This window comes from Streptopelia decaocto (assembly GCF_964273445.1).
Source record: "Streptopelia decaocto genome assembly, chromosome: 1".
Lineage (NCBI taxonomy): Eukaryota > Metazoa > Chordata > Aves > Columbiformes > Columbidae > Streptopelia > Streptopelia decaocto.
In genome coordinates this window covers 22,158,131-22,185,606 of record NC_138663.1, presented here as the reverse complement: position 1 = coordinate 22,185,606, position 27,476 = coordinate 22,158,131, and the positions used below count along the sequence as shown (strand labels likewise).

Sequence of the window (27,476 nt, the reverse complement as noted above, 5' to 3'; positions counted from 1 at the left end):
GTTAACAGCCCTCTCTCTCCCCACCTCTCCCATGCAACTCCATACCCATTTCTGAAAGGAGAAGGTGCTTGTCTCTTGCTGACACCCCTCGTAGGGGCTACAGGCTCCTGATGCCTGTTCAGTTGAAGGCTTCCTCTCTGCTCCACCAAGGAGAATGTGCATCCCAGGAGTCATCCATTTCCTAAACTGCATCCACCTTGGCTGACAGTAAAATGAAACACTGAAGCCAAAACACATTCTGGACCCATACTGTGAAACTGTTATGTCAACAGCACAAAGTGCGGACAGACTAAAACACATGGGACCAAAGATAGCCAGGGAAAGGGATGTCAGGGGGACATACAAATACCACAAAGCTGAAAACCACAAGGTGCTTTCTCCCTTAGCTTTGCTGAATGCTATAAAATGAGGTGAATGAATAAGAGAGAGAAAATTGCTGAGACAATAGGTCACTATATTAATTAACATAGTATTCTAGTCAGTTGGCAATACTGGGTAATTGGAAAGCCTTCAGCTAGAATAGCAGCTCTAAAGGATGATTCCCTATTTGTTACCCCTTTTAAGAACTTCAGGGCTTTTGAGACTCACAGAAATGTTTCCATCACTTCCAATAAACCATTTAACCTTCTTCCTTCCTGCCATCACCTTCCTTCCAATTAAATCAGTGTACTTTACACTTTGAACCTTTCTTTCCTTGATTGCTGTGTGTTTTTAAAAAGTACTTCTGATACTACCTAGACTCGGAATAGAATGTGCACTGGAAAATAAACAAAACAAAAAAACAATATTGCAGTGTCTTTTTTTGGCTCTGTGCTACAATCCCACATTAGTGTATATGAACTCACCCAGATGTCCATTAAGGCCCTTTTTGAGGTAGGGAGCAACAAGGAAACCATCTGTGCTAAGGGCAGTTATCCTCATGTCGCCATAGGATTACCTGTGGACATAGTTATCAGGATAATTGGTAAAAATAGCCAGGGAAAATGTGAGGTAAAGTAGAGTTTTTTGTGTTGAGTTGCTTTTTCTCCATTACAAGGCATCTAAAGAGATTGTGCTGCCTAAAAAAGCTGTAGGCTTTTGTTTAAATGAACCTTTAAACTGTATTGCATATTCCAGATCTAATGATAGAGATGGAGGATCAGACAAATGATATCAATGAAGCTGGCATCCCAGTACTGGACTACAAAACTTACACAGACAGAGTCTTCTTCTTGCCCTCCAAAGACGGAGAGAAAGATGTGATGATTACAGGGAAGCTGGATATTCCCGAGGCCCGACGGCAGACGGTGGAGCAGGCTTTGAACCAGTTCTCCAACCTCCTCAATAGCAAATCATTTCTCATTAATGTGAGTACTGAAGTAGGTTCACCTCGTCTCTTAGCTAGGCATAGCTGTGTGCAAGACAGTAGGTTTGCAAGCACAACTGAACCAAAACTATTAAAAATACGTGATTTTCCTATGATTCTGGTTCCACAGTAACCACTGCAGATGTGGGGCATCAGAGCCAGAGCTTCCTGGTGAGGCAGAGAGGCAAGATCATATTTCTGTGCCAGGTCACATCGTATGGAGTTAGTCAACATTGCAGTGGCTGTAGGAAAACAGATATTACCCAATCTGGCATAAAAACTGCTGTTACATTTGGTTTAACCTTTTAAGAAATGTGATCAGAGAGCGCTGATTCCATCCCGGGAGTCACCTGCGGGCAGCGTCTGCTGGGTCTGTCCCAGAGAGGCAGAAGCTTCTCAAGTGGCCTCTTCATCAAGATTGATGAGTGCTCACAGCAGCTCTGAAGAGACTTCTAATTGCTTCTCTCAAAAACTGAGGCTGATTGTCAGACACCTAAATATAGATTTAAGCTTCTAACTTTTTCTTCTGTTTTAAATGAGGCTCCTTTGCCGCACTAGTTAATGGCAGCATTACAGTTTGTGCCAGATGAGAGCACGTTCCCAGATGTACTTAGTGTCTTTGTAATTTGATGTGAAAGGACTGGGAATTTGGGGGAGGGGGAAACTGATTTTGTCTTTTAAAAAATTGTCACAGAACACCTTTTTTTCATTTAATTAAAGCATCCTTTTTAGGTAAGGTTCCAGTTAAAGTATATAAGCATTCCTTGACTTAGTCCAGTACACTGTGTGTGTATCTAAAAACAAATTTTAGGCAGCATTTTCTTATAATTAGTTTTTTCAGACTTCCAAAAACTTTTCCATTCTGTGCTTAGATTAATATTAAAATAATATTGCTTGTCTTCTTAGTGCAGACAAGTGTTAAGGTTCTTCAGAAAGCTGTCATCTCACTTGATTTTACATTTGTTCTCTGTTTCAGTTTATTCACACGCTGGAAAACCAAAGGGAGTTCTCTGCTCGAGCTAAAGTGTATTTTGCATCTTTACTGACAGTTGCTTTACATGGAAAACTAGAATACTATACTGACATCATGAGGACGCTGTTCTTAGAACTGATGGAGCAGTATGTTGTGGCCAAAAACCCAAAGCTGATGCTAAGAAGGTCTGAATGATTGTCATATTTTTTGTAGTTCTTTGTTTTTCTGTAAATATGTTTCTTTTTTAATGTGGCTGTATTAAAATGCCAGCTATCTGTGAAAGTCAGAAATAACCTGGTCCAGGCATCCTAGGAGGATGAGCTTAGCAGGGAAAGCTGTCGAAGGCACAGGCAGGACTGCTGGCTACAGATTTCCTTATTCAAATACTGTAGTATAGAATGTGTATTGAGATTACTGAAATATCTGCATTACTTCAAAATACAATACTGAACATTTAATTTACGTTTAAATCTAATTTTATTCCAAATGATCTAGCGTTTATACCACACATCATCTCCGTAATGAGTACACATAATCAGTTTGCGTCAGGGAGCGCTCTAGTGTTTTTAACCCTATTGTTATCCCAAATAAATTGCTAAAGACGTGGCTCTATGTATGTTGTAGCTTTGTAATCTCTAAGTTATTTCCCAGTAACTGCACAAGTGGGTTAATTTTTTAGCTCTTACAGCATAGACCCAATTGAAGATTTTGCATAAAGGATGTGTGCTTTTCAGTAATGAGCTGAGGTACCCAGGAATGATGAGCAACACAAAGCACTTATCCTAAAGCAAGTACGTGCTCTCAAGACTCTATAGGGAAATCATTGCATTAGGAGAGTGCATGCAGTTAAGCATGTAAAAATATTATATTTCAAGCAAGCAATGTTTTTCTTTAAAACTTTGTCATTAAGTACCCTTACCGTACTTGGGTTGTTTTTTTTTCAGATCTGAAACGGTTGTTGAGAGAATGTTGTCTAACTGGATGTCTATTTGTTTATATCAGTACCTCAAGGTAAGAGTTGAAGTCTGTTGCCTGTTTGGTTTGGGTTTTTTTAATCAATAATACTTAAACATGCTGCATTGAGTGTATCTTTTGGGTTTACTTTATTTTATTTCCTTTCCTTTAAACAGGACAATGCCGGGGAGCCTCTTTATAAATTGTTCAAAGCTATCAAACATCAGGTAGAAAAAGGCCCAGTGGATGCTGTACTAAAGAAAGCCAAGTATACGTTGAATGACACAGGCTTACTGGGAGATGATGTAGAGTATACGCAGTTGGTAAGTGAAACCTGATTAATATATTATAAATATTTTTTCTTTTACAATTAAATCCTGTAGTGTTAAGTCTGTACAAACTTTTCTGGACTACTGTGAGGTGCATAGAAATTCTGGTCATGAGCAGGACTGTTGACAGTTTGACCAAAGCAGGCCTCCAAGCAGGAAAATAGAATTATAGAGTGTCTTCTAAGTGTTAAATCTAAGTCCTGTAGAATCCATTTCAGTAAATCCCTTTTATAATTTTCAAGGTCTGTCTAAACAGTGATCGAGGTGTCTGGCTGCTTCCCTTTTCCCATCTAAATTAACTGACAACTGATTTTTGCAGAATTCTTTCACTAACATTATGCTTGAACTTCAGATTGTTTTTCTCCCTTCTTGTTACTGCTCACCAGTGTATCAAACATCATTGTAGAGATCATTTTACTAGTACACCAGGATGAGCTCCTCTACAGTCCTGTGAGATGGCTCTGCAGTCTTCAGAACACCTTATGAACGAATTTCTGCATTTGTTCTTCTCTGAGTCAAACTCTCTTGAACATGAGCAGCCCAACTGGCATTGGAAGGGGGTTTTTCCATCTAAGGAAATAATTCCCTACAGTGATGAGGGGAAGCTGCCTCTGCAGGCAGCTCTGGAGACCCATGTTAGGTGCTTCAAGTAGGATGAAGTGGACATCCCTGCCCCAGGTGTTCCCCTCTGAGCTCCACCACTCCCTGAATCTGATCGCCAGTGCCATGGCCCAGTTCTGTTATGAATTCCGCTTTCAATTAATTCTGTTCAGTGCCACAGATTTCCAGCACTTTTTCAACCAGACTCCAGCACATGGATTCACTGTCTTTTTTAAAAATCTGAAGCAGGCAACCCTTTAGCTGTTTAGGGAGCATAAATTCTAGTTTTACTCTGACAGTCTTGCTGATTTAATTCAGGATACAGTGTAATCAATACCAAAGATGCACAGACTGTCCTTCACAAACCAACACAGGATTTTTTTCCCTCTCTGGTTTCTCTTTTATTGACATGTTAAGAGCCATTTGTGGTTGTCTCCAACAGAGAAAGATGCAGTGACATATCTGCAGTGTGGGAAGAGAAACTTAATAAGAAACTTTATTAATTCCTGTTTAAAAAAACAAACAAATAAAAAAATCACAGTTTTGTGCATTCTGAAGGGATGCTGATGGGAGGGCTGACGTGAGAAGGTTGCTGTAGGACTTTCGCTCACAGAATCACTAGACTGTGACCTAGACTGCCTCGAGGAAAGGGTGTGCTGGGCAAGAAGAAATATTTTAAGTTCAGTTGATATTTTGGGGATTAGTCGAGTTGTCATCTTCATATCTGAACTGAAAAGAGCTACCCATAGAAACCACGCTGACTGGCAATGCTGGGGTTTTTTTCTCTTGTGTATGGAGAACAAAATTTACTTGCAGTATACATCGTGTAAGACTTAATGGCAATAATTCTTTATTCAGACTGTTTCTTTTCACAAAAAAAGCCAATGCCTGCAATTAAGCTAAATGAATGCAATGTGAAAGCAGAACATTTGTGTATGCAATCAGATGTGGGCACAACAAGCTTACTAGCTAGATATTAAACATTATAACTTTGCACAGTAGCAGTATTTGGTCCACATTTACAGATTTCCCCTCAAAGATTTTATGTGTATATATGCATGGAAGATGATGAGATATATGTATATATATGTACGATGAAAGATTATGAAGGGGATTACTATAAATTATTGGGCTCTTCGGCATGATGATGACATTGTTGTGGTAACTGTGAACAGATAGGGAGCATTTGTGCACCAAGGTAGGTTAAAGCATGAGTTAATTAGTTCACTTCTGCCTGAAAGTGAGACACAGTGGGAAAGTACGGTATAGAGCAGTTGTCTGCTCTCTAATTGTTCTTATTTAAAAGATGAATCTGTTTTGCATCACTGGTTACAGTGACGTGCTGCATACTGAACCAGCAGCAAAATCATGTCTAATTACCATAAAGCTAATAGGAAAAGGAAGGTGAAATCTCATGATTAGTTTGTGAGTTCTGTCAAGGGACAGCGCAATCATGTTTAATTTAACTGCCGTATGGCGTAGTTTTTCCTCACTGTTTAAAAATACCAGACATGCATGTTTATTTCTGAGGTTTGAGATGATAAATCCAGGCATTATGGTTGGCAGGACTGTACATATCTGAGAGCTGCAATGCTTCGGATGTGCCCGGCCTGCAAAGCTAGCTGGCTGGGAAAAGGTCTGTGAGGGCTCTGAGTTGTTGTACTGATTCAGCCAGTGAAAAAAAAATAGAGGCTTTTCATAACATCTTGGTGGTTTTCTTGCTTCTGGGGATGTTTCCTGGCCATCGTTTTCTCATTTGCTTTTGTCTGTATTAAAACTGACACTTATTTAGCAAAGCTACTTTTTAAAAAAATAACTCTAGATTTAGCAAATTACAGCCTTTCAAGAAATTCTGTTTTACATTTAAAAAACCACGTCAATACTATCAGAAAACAGTAATATTTTAGAAGTAGTGTGAACACTTAGGTATGTTTCCTGGAGCTATTAGAGTTATTGTGACAACAGTAGCAGTAAATAAAGTCTTCAAACACACAAGATTATATAATTGTCTTTGATATATGTATACATGTGTGTGCAGCTATGTGTATTTATATATATCTAATGAACAGCTGGTCACAGGAGGTGAAGTTACAGGAGCTGAACAAGTCAGTACTCGTCACTTGAGTGGCATTAAATCACCATATGTACAGACCTTGTCCGCTCGGTTTGAGAAGTAAAACCACAACCCTGAAGACAGCTCAGCAAAATGCGGTTCAAATGATTATTGAGAGCTCCTTAAATGTGGGCACTGCATTACTTGTGCTTTTCTACGTTCCAGGCTAAATGAGAGGCATGTAACTAGTCAGTGGTCTGGCTGCTTTGTTCTTGTGCATCCCTCTTTAATAAATTCCTAATACTCAATAATAGTAGCATATTACACATGAGTAAATCTATTCTGCATCTTTGCTGTTTTGTCATAGTGGAAGGAATTAGCTGGAATTTATGATAGCTGGTTGGCTGATAACAGCAAAGGATCCCTCAAACAATCCATACTCCCATTGCAAATATATGCTGCTGTGCAGTAATCATTGCACAGTTAATTTTATATATTGTTTGCATTTAAATCACTGAGAAGAACATATTGAGGTAATTCAGCATTTATTTGTCTTAATAACCATGTACATTCTTTTTTTTTACAGACAGTAAATGTATATGTCCAAGATGGAGGAACCGATTCCATACCTGTGAAAGTGCTGAACTGTGATACAATATCACAAGTAAAGGAAAAGATAATAGACCAAGTCTATCGAAATCTGCCGTGTTCTCAATGGCCAAAAGCTGAGAGTGTAGTTCTTGGTAGGTAGTTACTTTTGATACAATATTGAGCAGGCGAAATGTGTTGTGTGATTTTCTGTTTCCAAAAAAAAGTCTATAAAAGCCTTTTTTTTTTTAAGTTGAATTCATGTTCAGCTGGATACAAAAATGCAGCATTTTGCAGCAATCTTAATGTGCATTAAAAATTAATGCTTTCTTACAGAGTTCTTTTTCCTGACTTTTAAAGTTTTGGTGTACTGTCATTAGTGTGCAAAGAGCCTGTTAATGAGTGTTAGCACAAATGTATTCATGTTTGACAGAGTGAGCTTCTCAGGTACTAATTAATGTGGCAATGACAGCATGGACAATTAACTGATGGAGAAGTAATAATGCAATTTCAGAAACTCGTACTGATTTTGACTTACCTTTATGATGATAATTCAAAAGAATTATAACTTAGAGGAGCTGCACTTTTAGGAGATGATGAGCCACCCAGCCTCTGAAAATCATCTTCCTTGAAGGCTTTCAAAATTGCTGTTCTCTTCTTGTGAAGAAAAAAACTGATGTAACTTCAAAGGCCTAATAATCTCATAATAGAAGCTCCAATTAATAGTTTTGTAATATCTTCATTACTGCCTTAATGTGAAAGTAGAGGATGCAATTCTTGCTCTTCAGAAAATCCTAGTAAATTACCTAAAATTGCCTTTTCTATTCCATACAAAGTCCTACTCCTCTATTTTGGACTGATAGCAGTTCTTATGAAGTATATTTGTGGTATTCTATGCAAAGGAATTTATGTGGAAAATAATCAAAAGTCATGTGCATGGTTAGAAATAGTTCATGCAAACTTCTGTAATAAAACCCAAACTATTAAGCAATAGAAAACACACATCGTGGCATGTGCCAAATTGCTTCCTTTAATGTCCCACAATGCGTCAGTAGGTCTCTAAACTGAAACATTCTTGGAGTAGTTATTTTTACACATGGTTAAAAACTGTTTTTTCTCATTTTAATTACCCCTTAGAGTGGCGTCCTGGTTCTACTGCACAGATCCTCTCAGACTTGGATTTAACATCCCAAAGAGATGGCAGATGGAAACGCATCAACACACTAATGCATTATAATGTAAGGAGGTGTTTCAGAGTGGTTGTTCGCATCTGTTAACTGTTCTCTAGTAATAAATAAAATCTTTATTTGTTTTTAGAGAAACTTCTGTGCTACATAAAGAATTTTTTAAAAAAATAAATAAATAAATAAAAAGCCCAGCTCTGGATCTAGGCAGTAAAAGCTTGAGAGTGTGAAAGGCTAGGTCTAGACATATGTCACCTACATGCCAGCACTTTGGTTTCCTCATCATTACAGTGTCCAAATCCAAATTCCCCTTTGAACATTCAGAAGCTCCTTTTGCTGGGTCTCGTATTCATCTCTCCTTTTCTCTACCACTTCCTACCCCTGAGAATTATCTTTGTCCTTGTTCTGCTGCTAAATAGATTTTGGGTTGGTCTGGTTTGTTCAGCAGCCCAGTCAGGAGAGCAGATGTTGATGTTTTTGTACTGTCTGTTTTAGGTTTCTTCCTGTGCACTCTACCAAGCACTTCCAACCCACTTATATTCCCTTTGTATGCTGTTTATTGTTTTCTAACAACAGATATCCTGATTAGGAAATATAGAAGTCAGTTAGTTTTCCCTCAGAAAACAGACAGGTCCAATTCCTCATTATAAACCCCATTTTTGTACAAAGGGCACCCACACTGGATTGAGGAAAGTCTGAAGTCTTGTAGATGCTTTTAGCATTTTCAGTGACCTCACAGGAGGTATTGATGGGATCCCTTACTAAAGGAGGAGGAGAGGGTCTGTTCTGGATTGCAAAACCCATTGCCCAGGAAGCCTTTGAAGGGCAGCATTAATCATAGGTCCGGATTCCTTGCTAAGGATTACAGAAAATGCAGTTTAGGTGTTAAGAAGGAGGCTCAGTAGTGCATACTTCTTTCAAGTTTTACTTGCTTAACCAACCTTATAGCCTTTTATCAGGACATAACGAGGTGGATAGATGATGGCAAAGCAGTGGATGTGATCTATCTTGATTTCAGTAAAGCATTTGACACAGTCTCCCACAGTATCCTTGCTGCTAAACTGAGGAAGTGTGGATTGGAGGATCGGGTAGTGAGGTGGAGTATGAACTGGCTGAAGGAAAGAAGCCAGAGAGTCGTGATCAATTGGGCAGAGTCCAGTTGGAGGCCTGTATCTAGTGGAGTGCCTCAAGGGTCAGTACTGGGACCAGTACTATTCAATATATTCATTAATGACTTGCATGAGCAAATAGAATGCACTGTCAGCAAGTTTGCTGATGACACCAAGCTGGGAGGAGTGGCTGACACGCCAGAAGACTGTGCTGCCATCCAGCAAGAGCTGGACAGGCTGGAGAGTTGGGCGGGGAAAAAATTAATGAAATATAATGAGGGCAAGTGTAGAGTCTTGTATCTGGGCAGGAACAACCCCAGGTTCCAGTATAAGCTGCGGAACAACCTATTAGAGAGCAGTGTAGGGGAAAGGGACCTGGGGGTCCTGGTGGACAACAGGATGACCATGAGCCAGCACTGTGCCCTTGTGGCCAGGAAGGCCAATGGCATCCTGGGGTGTATTAGAACGGGGGTGGTTAGGAGGTCCAGAGAGGTTCTCCTTCCCCTCTACTCTGCCCTGGTGAGACCACATCTGGAATATTGTGTCCAGTTCTGGGCCCCTCAGTTCCAGAAGGACAGGGAACTGCTGGAGAGAGTCCAGCACAGAGCCACAAAGATGATTAAGGGAGTGGAGCATCTCCCTTATGAGGAAAGGCTGAGGGAGCTGGGTCTCTTTAGCTTGGAGGAGACTGAGGGGTGACCTCATTATTGTTTATAAATATGTAAAGGGTGAGTGTCAGGAGGATGGAGCCAGGCTCTTCTCAGTGACAACCAATGATAGGACAAGGGGCAATGGGTGCAAACTGGAACACAGGAGGTTTCACTTAAACTTGAGAAGAAACTTCTTCTCAGTGAGGGTGACAGAACACTGGAACAGGCTGCCCAGGGAGGGTGTGGCGTCTCCTACTCTGGAGACATTCAAAACCCGCCTGGACACCTTCCTGTGTAACCTCATCTGGGTGTTCTTGCTCTGGCGAGGAACTGAACTAGATGATCTTTTGAGGTCTCTTCCAATCCCTAACATTCTGTGATTCTGTGAAGTAACATCCCTGTGTTTGTCTTTTCAAAGGTCCGAGATGGTGCCACGCTTATCTTATCAAAAATGGGAATTTCCCAGCAGCCAGAGGATAATCAGCAAGATGTCCCAGGGGAAAGTAAGTATCTTATGGCTTCACTGCCTCCCAAAATAACCGGAAACCAATACCCACAGGGAATGACACTGCTGTCCTGACTGTGTTTATCGAGCATGTCTGCGGAGCTGGTTATTCCCCACCAGACTATGAAAAGCTTATTTGTTGTGCATTACCCACTGCACACTTGTGATGGTTTTCTTCGTCCTCATTATAAAAGCCTTAAATAATGGGGCTTTAACCATAATTGCTGTGAGTCTATAGCCCAGCTTAACAGAAAGCACTCTTAGCAAATATTTCCTTGTATACTTTATTTCTTAATCCCACTGCAGCTACAGTCAAACCATACATTTCATCTTTCCAAAACTTAATCTCTTTTTCTCCTTCTTTCTTCCTATTTTTACTTTCCTCTCTAAATTTCTTCCTCTTCTTATTAGACTGAGAATTGGATGCAGTTTTCTAGAAGAATCACAGTAGAGACGAGCTCCCCTCTGTGGCATAATGGATCTGTTGTAATTTTTTTATTGCATTTCTTACTACTATGTTGCCCTGCAAACTCATATCTGTATGTTCATATTTTGTGTTTCCCTCCCTTTGAGCGATATTTCACCGGCTATGCTAGCTTGGTTTTTCCAGGGTCCGTTGGTTGTCTTTGTTCATTCCATTCATGTCGTCTCTTTAGATGCAGCATTTTCCACAATTCCTTTGTTCATTTTGAGGTTTGCAATCCACTGTAAGTTGGTGTCAGGAGTTTCTTTCTAATGTTTCCTCTCTTTCACATCACTGAAGCAGCTCTTGCACAATTCTTATATTGCGGTCTGCTACACTATGCTGGACTTCTCAATGTGAAAGACAACCTGTTAGCTTGTAACCCATCTTTTAAAGCTTTTACTTCTTCTGTTAGCATTCTGTCTAGACCAATTTCCTTTATCTCAAAACCTCTCGAGACACAATATCCGTTACTACCTAAAATGCAATCAGATTTTAATGGAAATATTTACTTGTAAATTTATGTTCTTTGTCACATGTATTTACTTTACTTTTCAGATGTTCAGTTTCTCTATTTTTTTATCCTTATATTCAGTTATTTGACATGAGGTAGAAGGTAAATTTATGGAACGATAATTGTTGAAATCATTCTTCCTTAACTCATTTGATATGCTTTTCTGTCTAGCACTGATTGCAAAAGCCATTGCTTCACCTAATAATTTCAGTCCTTTAAAAAGATTTACTGATCTTAAATTTAACAGGTTTCAAGGGCTGGGCAGTCCAAACAGATTGGAAATAATATGCCAGAAATGTACATTTTTCAAGAAGATGGGTCTCAGCTGACAGCTCTGACGTATATCACTATTTAACAAAAACGTGCAGAGTTCCATTTCATTTGTGTTCAGTGCTGGCCAGGGAATCGGGACTGGCAGAATTACTTGCCATTTACTTCTTACTCGCTCCTCCCGGATGCTTTCTGTTGACACTTTTTCCAGCGCCCTTGAAGGGTCTTCCAGTGGTCATGGCTGCACCCTGCTGCCATCCTCTCACCCCTTTAGTGCAAGTACCTGTCACAGTTGGTCAAGTGCTGACTACTCTGTCACAGCAAGTGCCAAAACAGCATGTCAGCTGAAAAAGCCGTTCAATTTAATACAGAGGGCTGTGAAGTGCAGCCAGGCAAGGAGCTGATTCCCGGTCCCCGTTCAGTTTGGATGCACCAATTGCTGAGATAACTGAGGCAGTAATCACCTCCACTCTGAAGAAGCGAGTGGACTGTGCAGGGAGCCTGCTGGTGTCCTTAGCTTGCTTTGCTTTCTTAACACAGCGTGGCAGCCAGTCTCCCATTCTGGGGTCCCGGTCTTCATCCTCCCCAGCTCGCTGACCTTCTTGCAGGCAGTGGAGGACCAGACCCTGAGGTTTTCTGATTTTGTTGGTTTATTTTCCTTTTCTCCTTCTCTGCAATTTTATCTTTAGCTGTGATTCCATGTGATGAAGCTCTTTGAACGTACATGATCTGTACTCCAAGATTAACTCCTTATTTGAAATGCGTGTGACATATAAGGAGTTGTAAAGGAAAAGCAGACTTCTGGGGACACTGCTGTCACATAATGTCTCTCATACCTGAGAGAAAAAGAGTGTAGAGAGAGTTTGGATCCCAAAGTATGGAGTGAAGACAGCTTCACATCCTGTCTTACATTGTGGTAGTGTACAAATTTGGGAAGAAAGCATTTCTTTCCAGGCGAGCCCATTTTCTTAAGTGCCCAAGGGTCTTCAGAGCTACCCAACGCCAACTTGTTCTTTCAGAAAGTCATAAAACATTACAAAGCTTGTACAAAGTGAGAGCCTGCAGTGACAGTGATTTGTGAGACACTGTATGTATTAAAGGGAGAGGACAGGATCAGAGGCTTCCCCTCCCACACATACACATTTATATGACGCAGGGATCTACAAGGCTGGAATAAATAGAAATCCTATCCTGGCTCTATGAATGAGGCTTGTGACGAAGTGGTTTTCCTTTTGTCCAGAGTCTCTCATTAACTTGCACCTTTTGCATTCAGAAATGTCAGCTGAAGCCATTGACTCTCTGCCAAAGTACCAGGCCTTGCACAGAACAAAAATATAAAACCATGTTCAGAGATATTGCTCTAAAACCTGGCATTGCTTCCATGCTGCTTTTGATTCACAGCTTCTAACAGGAAGACTCTAGAAGCTGGATGGTATGACAAATTAAATGCAGCATCTTTTTCTTCTGGAGATAATAAATGCGATTACTAATTTGTATCAAGATGGAGAACGGTTTCAGTGATTTCATGCTAGTATTTCCGTACTGAACTATAAGTCAAAACAACATAGTCTGTTATTCTGGGATCTTTCTCTGGCTTTGTTTTTGTTTTTTTAATTCAGAATATAAATAGCAGAGGTTTGCAGATCAGAAACACTGATTAGCAGAACTGTGTAGGGCAGCCCTTCATTCACCTCCATGGTGTGGCGTAGTCACGGGGGAAGGAGACTGGAAGCTAATTTGCTGCAGGCCATACACGGGGAAGGGGGCTGTGTTGCCTGTCACCATCTCACTTGTCTCCATCATGTTTAACATCACGGTTCATGCCACTATGATTAGTCAGTATAGTCAATATTTGGTGTTAATCCTTCCAGGGCTATTTTATACTTGCCCAAGGGCCAAGACAAGGAGTTTTGGGAGAAGCATTCGACCCAGTGGGCACAGTCTTCTCCTCGCTTATGACTTGGTGCATAATGTGGCTACTGCAATAAAAAAGGAGGTCTTTTCCCATCTTTTTATTTTCTTCACCTCCTACTTTTCCATTGGGGAAAATATTATCTCACAGAAATGTTATTTTCTCTTAGCAACTGTACTGCCAACATGTTGTGTTGCCCTATGTTCCTGAATTTCTCTTCCTCTTTCTTCCTGCTATTTTTAGCAGTGAATTGGGATCTTTGTATTGCAGAAGTTCATCTGGTTGAGCTGTAGTCCATACTTTCCTATGAAATAACTAGTACTTCACTAGTAGACAATTCTGTTGTTGCTAAACACGCACGGGCCAAATTAAGCTGCACATAAGGGCCACTAATTTCAGTGGAAACCCCTTTGGTTGTTTCTCTTCTCTCCAAAGTTAAATGGGGCAATATACCATCAGGAGAGCAAAGAGGATGAATTCCTTTGGATTAAAGGAGGAAGCAGCAGTGTACCAAGCGACTGACATAAGGCTGGAAAATAGTTTCTGCTCTAACTGCGTGATTTGATCTATTAATTTACAAAAGTAAATAACAGGCATTGCAAAAGAAATTCCAGGCTCTGGGCCCACCAGCAGTTCTTACTGTATGGGTGGGTGATTGCTATGAATGGTATCGATTGTGAAATCACAGCTGCTTCAAAATAAAGTGATGGCTTTTATTTCTTACTTGCTTCACATGAACTTCCAAGTCAAATTAAAGACTCTCAAAGGGCAACATGATTTAATGCGAGATTTTTTTATACCTACCTGGTTAAAAAGAAGTAAAGGCCGCAGAAGACTGCACAGCTAATGCTCTTCATGAGGATGTATAGAGTAGATTGAAGCAGAAGTGTTGGTTTCACCAGATTACATATAAATGTTATTTTCCTCTGTAATTTAAAATATTGAACATACATGCAAGCTGGCAAACTTAATGTAGTTGTTGAGGAACTTAGTTAATAAACTACTATGGCCAAAAATTTGAAAGGACAAAATTCACGCAATTGGAAACTGATATTTTCTGCTGTAACTGGGATTTGCTTACATTAGATACATATATTAAATCATAAAACTTAGCAGTGTTGCAAAACAATTTGTGCAATAGGGATGAATCACAATTTTATGGGAAAAATAACTCACATTTTAAAGACGTCAATGATTTTAAATGCACTGATTTGGTAACTTCCACTAGAAAAGCTCCATTGATTTTAGGGACTGTGCCAAGTATATATAAAAAATGAGAAACCAAAGAAAGAACAAGCAAAGCCTGGAGGTTTGAAACGAAGTTTGTGACACAGAATCTTTTTTTCAAGGGATATTAACTGCAAGTTAAAACAGTTGTATAATCTCTTCCAGAACTGTTCATAACAAAAGACTCTCAAACATAGAGTTTGTCTGAACATTCATGCTGATGCTGAAATGCGAGACTCCCTTTATTGCGCTGCATGATTGTTGAACTAAGCTCAGGGACTGTGGCATGACCTTGGTGTGACCAAGCCATGGACACAGTATAGCAGGGCACTCTGATAAGATGAGCTATCATAAGCATCCAGGAGCTTATTCTCATTTCTGCTATATGGTAACAGAGTTGGTGTGAGTCTCCTTGTCTGGTTTAAGCTATGAATACTGACAAACAAATTCTTAAAATCTCATTATAATGGATTACGAGTTTTCTGCAGTTGTTACCTCTGTCTCTGGAGTTCACATCCTTTCAGCGAAAGGAAACATCTTTCCTCCTTTCAGCTACAAAGTGCTGCTGGTCAGATGCTGATAAACTGAGGTACCATACTTTGAATTCAGCAGTTAGGGTAAAAAAATGTAAATTTTAATGTTATACCTAGAAAAAACAATGATAGCATGAATTCTTAAATTGCCATTGCCAAATTCACCAGAGCCGCTACAGCAATCTCTTGCCTGGCACCTGAAGCAGGCTACAGTTTCCCTTTCTGTGGTGGCTGTTGGGTCAGACCTAGCTGAATTTCTGTAACTTCATCATGGCTCCGAGAATTCACAAAGGAGTAGAGTATTGGACCTCAAAAATATACATACTGTGCATCCATGACTGAACGGGGGTTTCTCTGTTTTGTGACTCCTTCCTCTCTCTTTATTCTTGACAAAAGCAAGCTGCAATCCTACTTCAGTGCTGTTTCTTTCAGCTTATGTATTATGGAACATTTAGTACTTGAGTTGTTTATGTTGGACAGGAACAGAGTCATCTACATCCTCTCGGCAAGATAAAAGGTAAATTAAAGCTAGAGAACAAGGATCTTACCTGTATATGATTATTTTCATGTTGCTGATTTGGGTGCAAGGCGTTTTTTGTAATTATTGCAATTATTGTTTCTAGGGCATGCACTCCTGGAAGATGAAAATAAGGTCTGGCATCTAGTTCGGCCAGTAGATGAAATAGATGAAGGTAAATCGAAGCGGGGCAGCGTGAAAGAAAAAGAGAGGACCAAAGCTATTACAGAAATCTACCTGACCAGACTTCTCTCTGTGAAGGTAGGGCTCAGCTGTGCCACAGTTACACCTTACATCTGAGATTCTGAGGTACAAGTGAAGAAAATGATGCAACTATTAGTCATACATTTGGCTGCAATGTTGAATTTGTGTCATGTACATACAAGCTGGCGTTCAGGGCTTCAGGTGATTAATATGCCCCGAGGAACATTACTGGGAAAGACATAAAGTATAACTCCTGATCAAAGCTGAGAACCATGATTTTGTGCTCGTTAAAGAAAGATTTTTCTTGCAAGACAAAGATGGATATTCTTTTCTGTGCCACCTGTTTAGATAATATTGGTTGGGTTTTCTTGTGAACCAAATACTTTATAAACTGCTACAAAGCCACATATTTCCCTGGTTTTGTTTGTGACCCATGATGTGGTATAATCTAGAAAAATAATCAAAGTGTTTTCAAATAATAGTAGTCTCTTTAGAGTATTTTTGGTGCTGATACTGCAGAATGGATCACAATCAAAATAATTTTGTGATGCACTCCTCCTTGCAGAAAGAATTTAGGATAATGTGTTTAATGACCCTAAAGCCAGGCTCCTTGTGAAAATGAGGGTGATCTACCCTCAGCTAGGGCCATTTGTCTGGGTATGAAAGTGGATGTGAAGGACAGTCTGTGTATAGATGACAGGACAAATTACCAGCAAGATGTAGCCAGCCCTTTTCTATTCCCAGTAGCCAGTTTATGGATTATTACCAGTCTGGAGATTTCCTAACTCGTATGGAGCTGGTGAGGTGTGATGGCTGGAACCACAACCACCCCTAGAACCCAAGGACTGTCAGTGTGTCCTTGCTGACAGCAGAGTGGCACAGGGCTCCCTGCCTTCTCGGTCCCTTCCCTGTTCTGGGTCTGGCAGCTGGAGTGACAGCGAGAAAGCAGATGCAGCCCTTGAAGCTGATGAAGGGTCTGGAGCACAAGTCATAACGAGGAGCGGATGATGGAATTTGGGTTGTTTTGCCTGGAGAAAAGGAAGTTGAGGGCAGACCTTCTCACTCTCTACAGCTACCTGAAAGGAGGTTGTATTGAGGTGGGTGTTGGTCTCTTCTCCCAAGTAGCAAGTGATAGGATGAGAGGAGATGGCCTCAAGTTGTGCCAGGAGAGGTTTAGATTGGATATTAAGAAAAGAAGTATTCACAGAAAGGGTTGTCAGGCATTGGAACAGGCTGCCCAGGGAAGTGATTGAGACACCATCCCTGGAGGTATTTAAAAGATGTGTAGATGAGGTTCTTAGGGACATGGTTTAGTGACAGTGTTAGGTTAACAGTTGGATTCAATGATCTTGAGGGTCTCTTCCAACCAAAATGATTCTATGATTTCTAAATATGTCCGTAGGGCCAACCAGCTGAGCAGGGAAAAACTTCATGTGGCCTCAACAGGGTCATCTCTAAAACAAGGGGACATTCTCTGAGGTCACAGTCTCTAAGGTCCAGGCAGATGCAGGAATCCAACCAAGCACACAGCCCTCCTGGGATACTTCACTCCTTGGGCTCGGTGGAGCTGGGCCAGACTGGCAGTCTGATGACAGATGGGTGCTTGCCCTTAAAAAAAAGGTCAAGTGCTCATTGGTACTTTTTCTTCTTAGTCTCTTTCTACAAATTGCATGGTGCTCTGGAGTCTGAGAAACTGGAGGTGGCAAGTGGCAAATCCATTAAAAAATGGCTAACAATTATTTTTTGTGCAAAACAACCCTGAAGTGTAAATGTATTGTATACTTAGCGACCAGTTTCTGCTTCTTTTGTCAAGCAGAAAGCACACCTTTCTGTGCAAACAATAGAATAGTCGATGAAGTCACAACCTTTCAGGTTAGAACATAAAATTGTTCTCTTGAAGGCCGTTATTGTGTTGGCAGTTGGCAAGGCCACTGCATTAAGTTCCTTGTTTTTTGTCACCCGTTACCCTTAGCGCTCAGAATGAAGGCCATCAGTGACTGCAACTAGACTGGGCTGTTAGTGTTAAAGAGAATAAAATATTCTAGGGTGGCACTGAGTTCAGCCTGCAACACAAATGTAATAGATTTTTAAAAATTTTCCTTTAGGGGACCCTTCAGCAGTTTGTAGATAACTTCTTTCATAGTGTGCTCAATTCGAACCATGTGGTGCCACCAGCTGTGAAATACTTCTTTGACTTCCTTGATGAACAAGCAGAAAAACATGACATCAAGGATGAAGATACCATTCACATCTGGAAAACAAACAGGTACGGTATGAACAGAATAATAATTGCATTGCAGAGAAATGAGAGTGTGATTCTCAAGTATGTACTGGCACTCTTAGCACAAATCAAAGTAAATTTCATTTATAATTCACGGAATCATTTTAACTGAGATAATATGTTTATATGACCAAAAGGATTCCCCTAAGCCTAGAAGCTGCAGAAATGAAACCAGCCTACCTCTGGGGTTTTCGATGGCAGATTTACTGCTTTACTTTTTGTTTTGTTTTGCTTTTCTCTGAGAAGAGGAAAGCAAATTGGACTAGATTTACCTGTCAAAGCACAAAATCTCATAAATGCTACTCGGGTAGTTTCTCTAATCACACAGACATGTTCTCTTGCTGTTCTGGGGCACTCAAGATTTTTCTCATATGAGTTTTTCTGTAAAGACTTGGCTTTCAGGCATGGAAACCAGACACCAGATAGCTTGTATAAATGTTGACATAAAATCAAGCTTCACTGTTGTGAGGAGGCAAAAATGCAAAACCCATACTTAATTTCATGTGATGTGCTTATTGTAGAATATTTATTGTGTAAAAAGGATTATTTATTTTCTTTCTTGCTTTACAGCCTGCCTCTTAGATTCTGGGTAAACATACTGAAAAATCCCCATTTCATCTTTGATGTTCATGTTCATGAAGTAGTGGATGCTTCCTTGTCAGTCATCGCACAGACTTTCATGGATGCTTGCACAAGAACAGAGCACAAATTAAGCAGAGTAAGTGATTTGCATTCTACATCTTGACTGCAGTCATGCCTGACAAGACAAAGGGCATCCTCATAGACAATACCCATTCTCTGAGGAGATACAGCCTTGATCATTTCTTTTTTGTTTTATAATGAAGTTAGCGTTTCACCACTTAACAGGTTGGTGAACATGTCAGTGTTACTGTGTCATCTGCCAATTGGTATTTCTAAAAAGGAGAAAATACCAGCTTCTTTCATAAAAAGCAAGTTTAAGAACTGATTAATTCATGTCCATGAATAATATTTAGTATTATCTTGCACTGATATATTTGTAAAACTCAACAGTAATGCTGTGTGTAAACTTTATCCTTTTAATACAAATCATCCCACCCATGTACCAAGGTAGATGTTAATAACAAGCATCCAAATGTTAATATCTGTAAAGCTCAAGTGCATGTCAATGTAAAGCTCGATCTTAGATTCTTGCCTTTTTGTTGCTTCCTACAAAATAAATCAACACAATTTCTCTCTCTTATAAATTTTTCAGGATTCTCCGAGTAATAAATTACTTTATGCAAAAGAAATCTCTAACTATAAGAAAATGGTGGAAGAGTAAGTATAGACTCTTTTCATGTTGATTTGGAGTTGTTAGGGCCTTAAGCCCATGTGAACGTACTCAGTAAGAGGAAAGGCAAATGCTGAGGCAGTCATAGTCAACTGTCAATTGTTAAAAAATTTACACCTGAATGTTAAAATGTTCCCTTGGTGGCGACGATGGCAGGGTTGAAATGGATCACTGTTATGACCCAGCCTGTGCTCATGTCTGTGCAGACAGATGGATAGATTGATGGATACATTTATTCAGGAGAAAAGATGATGCTGTTTTCCATGGCAGTCGCTGTCACCCATACGATCTGTCTAACCAGTGCTGCACTTCCATAGCTCAGTCGAGATCAAATCCTGAAAACATTTTCACAAACACCTTTGTTTTCTTTTCCATCTCTGACTTCCCCCATTTACCAATTGGAAATTCTGTGAATACCACAGAAGTTCTGCCACAGGACAACACTCTTGCTAGCTGATGACTTCAAAAGTTTGAAGACCTAAAATAATCATCAGCTGCAATTATAAATAGATTTATTTCCTGTTGCTTGGCCCTGTACAATCAGATGCGATTTGCTTCTGTTGCGAAGGTACTAATGACTGCTGGGAGACAGGATTACTGAAGGAATCATCGGTCTGTTGTGACAGAACATCTCTTGCATTATTAGGAAGCTTGTTTAAAATAATTGCAAAATTGAAATATGGAATTACTAGAAAGCCAGAGTGTATTTCACCTAATTGAAAGTTTGTTCTCATTTGTTGCAGTTACTACAAAGGTATTCGTCAGATGGTGCCAGTTAGTGACCAAGATATGAATACCCATCTAGCAGAGATTTCTCGGGTAAGAATAAATTTCATTTTCTTATCCTGAAATTAGAGCCAAGTATAGCACTGTTTGTCTTCTCTTTCTACCTCAACAATCGGGTTTATTTTATGTGCAAACATCAAATGGGTTATTTCAGACATCTCTGAAATACTCCTGCTTAGTGTAGTCATGCCTTTTAGCCCTTTGAAGTGTTGATTATTGAATGGAACCAAGAATGGTTATCATCACTCATCTGTCCGAGTGATGTAGGTGCCAGAGCGAAGTGTTTGGATTTTTTCACACCTTTTGTGGAAAAATTATAGTGCTCTTGAATTGTGTTTTCTCTCCACAGCATATAGAGGATTTTTAGCATTGATCATACTGATAACAAGTATTATAATAATAGTGGAATTCAGAGTGCTACCGCAGCAAAAATTAGGCTCCAGAAATGAACGACAAGGCACATACGTTAACTATAGCCCATTTCAGAGCTGTCTGTATGAGGGCAATACCTCTGCTTTATGCTGCATGTGAGAAGATCACCATGTGCTCACGTAGAGGCACTTTTTCTTTTTTGCATTATAGGTGACTGGGGGTCACCTCTCACAGAGAAGAGCAAGGGGGGTGGTTGCTAGCTGGAGAGTCTGGTTGGAGACTGGTGGAGCAAAGACACCACAAAATCTGCTTCAGTCTTCAAAGAGCCTGGTCTGCTCTGCAGCTCAGCTTAGCTAGAGCAGGCTTCTGCCTTTGCAGCACTCGATTTAACTGAGAGAACCAGGAGAGGCCCTCACCAGTGTTAAAAGGTGTTATTTAGCATGAGCAAAGAGACAGTGTATTTACTGGCTGCTTTGCTCATTTGCTTAATTTAGTTGAAGAGTTCTAGAGCAAGGAGGATGTTTGGAGAATTTTTTGTGGTTTGTTTATTTCAGTGCCCTTAGGACCTAACATTTTGCAGATCAACATTCTCATGAGAGCATTTCTATTTTCAGTCATTCACTCGAAACTCATCTGCAGTGACATTTCATTTTCCAGTTCACTTTACTTATTACATAAATTGAGATGTATATAAAATTAAAACATTTAGTGATTAAAAGTAAATTCGAAGTAATGTTTTAATATCAGCAGCACATGTTGTTCCTTTCTGTTTACATTCAAAATTATGATAAAAATGAATATGGAAGGATTGATCGAACATTGCAAATTTTGAACAGCTCTGGAAGTGACTTTTATAGAGCAAGGAAAGATGGATGTATCTGTGCTGTTTTATGCCTTGGGTAATCATTTATGCCAGTAGCAATATTTTGCAATTCTTCATTTTCTTAACTAACTTGAAAGACTAAAGATGTTGCTAGAGATTTGAATCTTATGCGTTTGAATGAAAAACATCTGTTTAGACAGGTAGAGCACATTCACTAAATAAGTTAAACGTCAGAGGAGGAGGGAGGAAGAGGTAACTGAAGGGTTATTTCCTGCTCCATTTAAAGTCTTTTGTCTCTGTCTCTCTCTCTCCCCCTTTCCATCTTTGTGATTCAGATGGCTTTTTCATAACGTACATGCGCTCGTGATCTTGATGGGTTACACCTTTGCTGAAGTGAGGTGTGAATAATTTCAAAGAGTTAAAAAGAGCTGGAGAAAGGATTTCAAACAGCCATGACAGTGAGAGAACCAATGTTTAATATCTCTACAATACGTAGATTGTACTCACTAAATGCTTTAGTTATACACACCCATGTTGTTAACAGATGTTTCAGCTGTAGTCTGTGGTTTGATGTTCACAGTTCAAAATACTTTCCACCTCCAGTGTTAGACTTGTGGACAGGCTGGAGAAACACCAGTGGGAAAGTCTTGATCTGAAAATCACCAAACAAAAGTTTTCTCACCCCTTTTTTCTGCCCCACTGTCATTTAACAAAAGTTACAAGATGCAGAGTTTGCATTTGGAAATATTATGTATTGTATCCAGCAGTCGTGCATGTGCGTAACTTTTAGCTGTCTGTGATCCTATTTTGACATGTTTGCTGCTCGCTTGTGTTGTTTAACAGGCACATACCGATTCCTTAAATACGCTTGTGGCTCTACACCAACTCTACCAGTACACTAACAAATACTATGATGAGGTAAGTTGCAGCTTCTGTTTTTATTTTTTAATAATATTAATGGTAAAAAGTTATGAAGGCTAACATCAGTCTGAAGGAACAACTTCTGGAATTCTGTGGATAATCGGGTAAAATCAACGCTGAGCAGAAAGCTCTAACTTTGCAATTATACACCTTGCTTGGCAATTACAGTGGTCAAAGGTGTGTTATTATAAATGAACAATTTCATAATGGGCTATCTGGTTTTGTTAGTGACAGTTTAAAAATCATTTCTCTTCAGTTCTACTATATTCATTCCTAAGAATTAGGACTTAAGAATGTCACTGAGCAAGAAGTGCTCGTCAGAGCTGTATCAGGTTTCAAGCCAGTGCTTTTTTAATTAGGAACAACCCATTAAACTTGTTTTGTTTGTAGGAATGTAGCCGCGCCTTTTTTATTAGTTAAGATGCACTTATAACTGCCATGCCGGCTACTGTCCCTGTTTTGCTGTGCCAAATGAAGTGTCTGCCCAAGGTAAACCAAAGCAGAGTGACTGTTGAATATAGTCTGGTTCAAGAGGAGGCTCACCGATGCAGTCCAAAACATTTCTTAGGTTATTCAGGCCCTGTGGAAAGGGAGACAAAGAATATCCCAGTGTAGCTGGGCTGTGGCTGTGGCTCTCCAAACTTAATCTGAAAACAAAAAGAGAGAAGGGAACTTTTATTCAAAGGTTTCCATGGAAATGAATGCCTCCAGAAAACTCTCAGAATTAAATCAAGGCAAGTAAGAACAGATGCTGAATCAAAAAGGAGTGCAGCACATGTGAGCTCTCTTCGGTTTGTCTTGTGCCTCAGCACAGTTCGTGTTTTCACTTACATTTAGCACTAAAGGCAGCAAGTCTTGTCCTCAGCTCCACTGCAGCTGCTCTATACAGGAGCAGCCAGCCTGGCGCAGCTTTAAAACAGATGTAAGCAGGGAAAATCAAATCACCCTGTGAGTCCTTGCAGTGGGGGTCGGCAGGGGAAGCAGCCAGAGGAATGCAGACCAGCCCCACGGCGCTGTTTCCGTCGCCCCCAGCGCTGCCCCAGCTGACGTGCATCGCATTCCTGCGGGCTGAACTCTTGCAGACCCACTCAGGGACCCTGGGTGACACGTGAACCACAAAGCCTCTGTCCCTGCACAGCCCTGTGTCCCTGGTTTCACAGGTGGTGGCAGGCGCAGCTGGAGTCACCGTGCTGTGGGATTCCCAGCGGCAGCCCAGCAAACCCCAGTGCGCAGCTGCAGCTCTTCCCTTCGCGTACATCAGTGTATAACAACAAGGTGCATCCGATGAAAAGGCTGCTAATTCAGAGTTATGGAAATAATCTGTCAAGAACCATTCCGTAAAATTAATCGCGCTTATTTATTTTCCATGAAAATGTTTTAATTTGCATAAATTGGAACGTTTTGCAGCTGCCCTTGTCTTTATTACTGACGCAGTGATTCCCAGCATGCGCTGTACCTTCTGCATCTCTGCAGGGCTTGACAGTGACTAAGTGGGTACATTCTAATTGTCCACATTTATATGAAGGATATATTCACCAGCAGAGATAATCATGAATTATTTAGTCTAGATTTGAGGAGTTACAGCTAGATGTAATTGTTTAAATTAAGGGAACAATATCAAATTAAATTAGGCTCAATTTAAATACTGTAGTAAGTGTTTATTAACTCTGTCTTGTAAAAATACTTTCACGCTTTAAAAACAAATCCATTAAAATAATTATTTCTTAATAAATTTGCTCCCGCGTTTGAAACTCAAATGTTATACCAGCCCTTCAAAGTGAAATTATTGGCTAGATTAATATTGACTGCATTAATCTCCATTGTCAATGAAATGAAAACCACAGGTAGTGACAGGCAAACTCTATTTCTCTAGTTCTTGTACTTGCAAGTTTATATCGTATTTAAACAGAGCTAAAGGTTTCTGCTTGATTACAGTGTCTGACTTTTATTAATAAAGCCAGTTCTAGAAAAGGAATGGTTTTGCCGTGTAACACATTCTTCTAATGGAGAAATCTAATAGTTGGTGGAAATGTTTCCCTAAAGGATGGTGGAAATGAAAACCTTTCGAAACCTTTGAAATTTGATCTTGAGGAGCCCTAAAAAACTCTATTTGAAGAAAAGCCTTCTCATAACAGTTGACCTTTTCTAGCTCTTGTTTCCAAATCCCTTATGTCTTAGAGTTGTACCTTCTTATATATATATATTCTGTACAACAGAGGCTGCATGTGGGATGCTGGGGGGCTCCTCTAACGAGCTCTTTGCTTCCTGAGCTACGTGGTGCTGAGCCAGAGTCCCGGCATTTCTTGGCGGGAGCCGAAGGGAAGCTGCCAAAGCTCCCCAACGCTGCGGCCAGGCCATTTTCTTCCTCTTATTGGCCACAGACACCAGGGACCTGGTCTTGTTCTACCTTGTGCCTGTGCATGGACCACCCAGGAGCTTCTCACAACCACAGCTCCTGGGGATGGGCCTTAATTACTGCCGGTAAACAGCCCTTAAGCCTCGTAGGGTGCATTGTAAGTACAAGCACCGTTTCTCAAATAGCTATGAAGACGTTTTTCCCCCTGCCTCCTCCATCTTGGAATGTAATATTTCACGAGATAAAGTACCACCTATTAATTTGCTTGAATCCCAGCAAAATGGGAAACATTACAGCAACTTAGATAAAGTAATGGAGACGATAATTTTTATTGTGTAAAAATACAACACGGGGCCTACTAGATGGACTTTATCTTTGGTGCAGAGTAAATGCAAAGGACTCTTTACAACCAAAACAGTATCAGACACTTCGTCCGGGAACTATGTCGTATATTTTCAGCTAAATGATTCTAAACATTCTGTGTTTACTTCTTCCAGATTATAAATGCACTTGAAGAGGATCCAGCTGCGCAAAAAATGCAGCTTGCCTTCCGTTTACAGCAAATAGCAGCTGCATTAGAGAATAAAGTGACTGACCTTTGACTCAAAAGCCGCAATAAAGAAATCTGATCTGAAGATGTTCAAATTCATTCTTCCTGTTAAGGAAATAGTGTTCTATTTTTTAATGTATAATTACAACTTTAAATGAAAGATTTCATGTTTTTTTGATAGCAGAGGTGTAATGTAAAAAATTTTTACTGTAAATTATGCTTCTAATTAAAAGCTGTGTTGTGTGTAAATGAATCTTCTGTGGGAAAGAGAGTCCTTTGGTTGGGGCCAGGGTGGGGGGCGGAAGAAGGAAGACCTATAGTTTGTTTAATTTAGTAGAGTCTGAGTCATCAGCATTTAGGATTCATTATGCAAGTAAATTCAATACTATAGCATCCATTCTACGTTAAGCAATATTTCTACTTGGAAAACAATAACATAGAGACACATGCAATATCCCCTTTTATTTTGATAACTGGAAATTGACTTCCATACAGTTCTAAGTCTATGCTCATAACAAACATCATGAATAATGTGTTTGATTTCCCTGCGAGATCTGAGAATGGGATTTGCTACCACACACGGTTCTTAATTTAATTATGTATGTCCACGGTGATGCACAGTACTGCACCCACCACAGTTGGCTGCGACAGAAATAAGAGTAATGTCCATGTAGGAGAGTTCTACTTGGTTCAGAAATCACTGCAAAGAAATAATTAGTCCTTAAAACTTTACAACTCTTTGTTATTATTGTGAGTTTTATGATATATGCTAATGTGCCTTACTTGTACTAATTCTGTGAATCTGATGAATGGTTTTGTAAAAAGAAGCGGATCAGAAAAAGAAATATTTATGTGCTATTGAATGACTTTTGTGTGAAAAACATGACCAGCAGAATGCTTGTAATTAGCTGCTTGCCGAGAGTGTGCTGTTTAACATGATTTGATTATGTATAGTATCTTATTTTAGAATGGTTCTGATGATTTTTTAATTTGAATCTTGGAACTGTCCTAGAAATACCATCACTTGTTTTTATTGTATTTGTGATGTAAAATACTAGTATGATATTGGAAAAATCATATACCCGTCTAGTGGAAACCACTCAGTCAGTTTTGAGCCTTGGAATGCTGCATTTGGTTGAACACACACTGTAACCCATAGCAAAGAAAACGGAAATAACTTGTTAGAAAGTGTGTGTTTACAATATAGGTAAGCTCCATACAAATCAAAAAGTTAGGTACGTCTTCTTAAATTGCTGTATTGCACATCAGAAAACTTTATTCCTCTTTGTCTCGCAAGCTTTTGGCAGTAAAGTAGCATTTTAATGAAGCGCTGCCATCTGTACTCCTTCGTTCATTGTCCTGCCAAGCGCCTGGACTCTGCTGATTCTCAGCAAGCTAACGCGCTGTCCGCTGCCCGACCTCCCTGCCCGGTAGGCTGCCATGCAGTGACTTCTACTGTTTGTTGATATATATTTTCCCCCCCCCTTTTTGAAAATGTTCCTAGTAATTGTCAGTGGGCCTTGCCTTACCTTCAGTTTCTGAAAAGCCTCACCAGAACTGGGTTCCTGCCCAGTACGCTGGGAGGAGTTTTTTCGTTTGTTCTGTACTCAACTTCTTGCATTTATGTATAACCATTCCTGAACCTGCCTGGGCTATAAGTTATTTTACACTGCTTAGGACCGAGGTACATGACTTCTACGTAAAGGTGCTTTGCCAGCTACTCCTTCATCAACAGAGGCATCCTAATTTCATGGCTAATCTGTTTCTTTGTCATTATTTGTGAATCCTGTTAATTGTAAATCAAATACAACGTTGTTTTTTTTCCACCAAGTGTCACGGGATCTTTACTGAAACGGGGGGCTGGGGGTGGAAAGCGGCTTGTAATGCTTCCCTGGGGGGATAGAGCAGCAGTGTCCGTCAGTCTGCGGTTGGAAATGGAGGAGCAGAGCACATCCTGCAGATGGTGTGCCTGACACCATGACCTTTCTATGGGCATTTGCTCTGAAAAATGAGAGTACTCTTGAGAAGAAAGGATGTAGCACAACATCCCGTAGCAAGGTCTTGCCTGATGAAAATCTGTCTTGGGACCTGAAAGCGCATTAAAATGCAGGCTCAGCAGCGTCTCTCCAGAGAGATCAGAAAGCC

The 27,476-nt window shown here is 40.1% G+C and overlaps 1 protein-coding gene across 4 annotated transcripts in view; it reads left to right on the top strand.

Moving 5' to 3' along the window:
* The window catches only part of PLXNB2 (plexin B2), a 255,250-nt gene extending 228,093 nt beyond the window's left edge, over nucleotides 1-27,157 (top strand). For all 4 annotated transcript variants that reach the window (XM_082062717.1, XM_082062718.1, XM_082062716.1 and 1 more), the window contains 14 exons: nucleotides 1,117-1,346; nucleotides 2,322-2,503; nucleotides 3,263-3,329; nucleotides 3,449-3,595; nucleotides 6,841-6,997; nucleotides 7,980-8,080; nucleotides 10,204-10,288; nucleotides 15,833-15,987; nucleotides 18,036-18,196; nucleotides 18,782-18,929; nucleotides 19,446-19,510; nucleotides 20,267-20,342; nucleotides 22,348-22,422; nucleotides 25,279-27,157. In XM_082062717.1, the coding sequence (XP_081918843.1) occupies nucleotides 1,117-1,346; nucleotides 2,322-2,503; nucleotides 3,263-3,329; nucleotides 3,449-3,595; nucleotides 6,841-6,997; nucleotides 7,980-8,080; nucleotides 10,204-10,288; nucleotides 15,833-15,987; nucleotides 18,036-18,196; nucleotides 18,782-18,929; nucleotides 19,446-19,510; nucleotides 20,267-20,342; nucleotides 22,348-22,422; nucleotides 25,279-25,383 (1,754 nt within the window). In that variant the 3' untranslated portion in view covers nucleotides 25,384-27,157. The remainder of the gene's footprint in view (nucleotides 1-1,116; nucleotides 1,347-2,321; nucleotides 2,504-3,262; nucleotides 3,330-3,448; nucleotides 3,596-6,840; nucleotides 6,998-7,979; nucleotides 8,081-10,203; nucleotides 10,289-15,832; nucleotides 15,988-18,035; nucleotides 18,197-18,781; nucleotides 18,930-19,445; nucleotides 19,511-20,266; nucleotides 20,343-22,347; nucleotides 22,423-25,278) is intronic.
* Nucleotides 27,158-27,476: the final 319 nt, after the last annotated feature.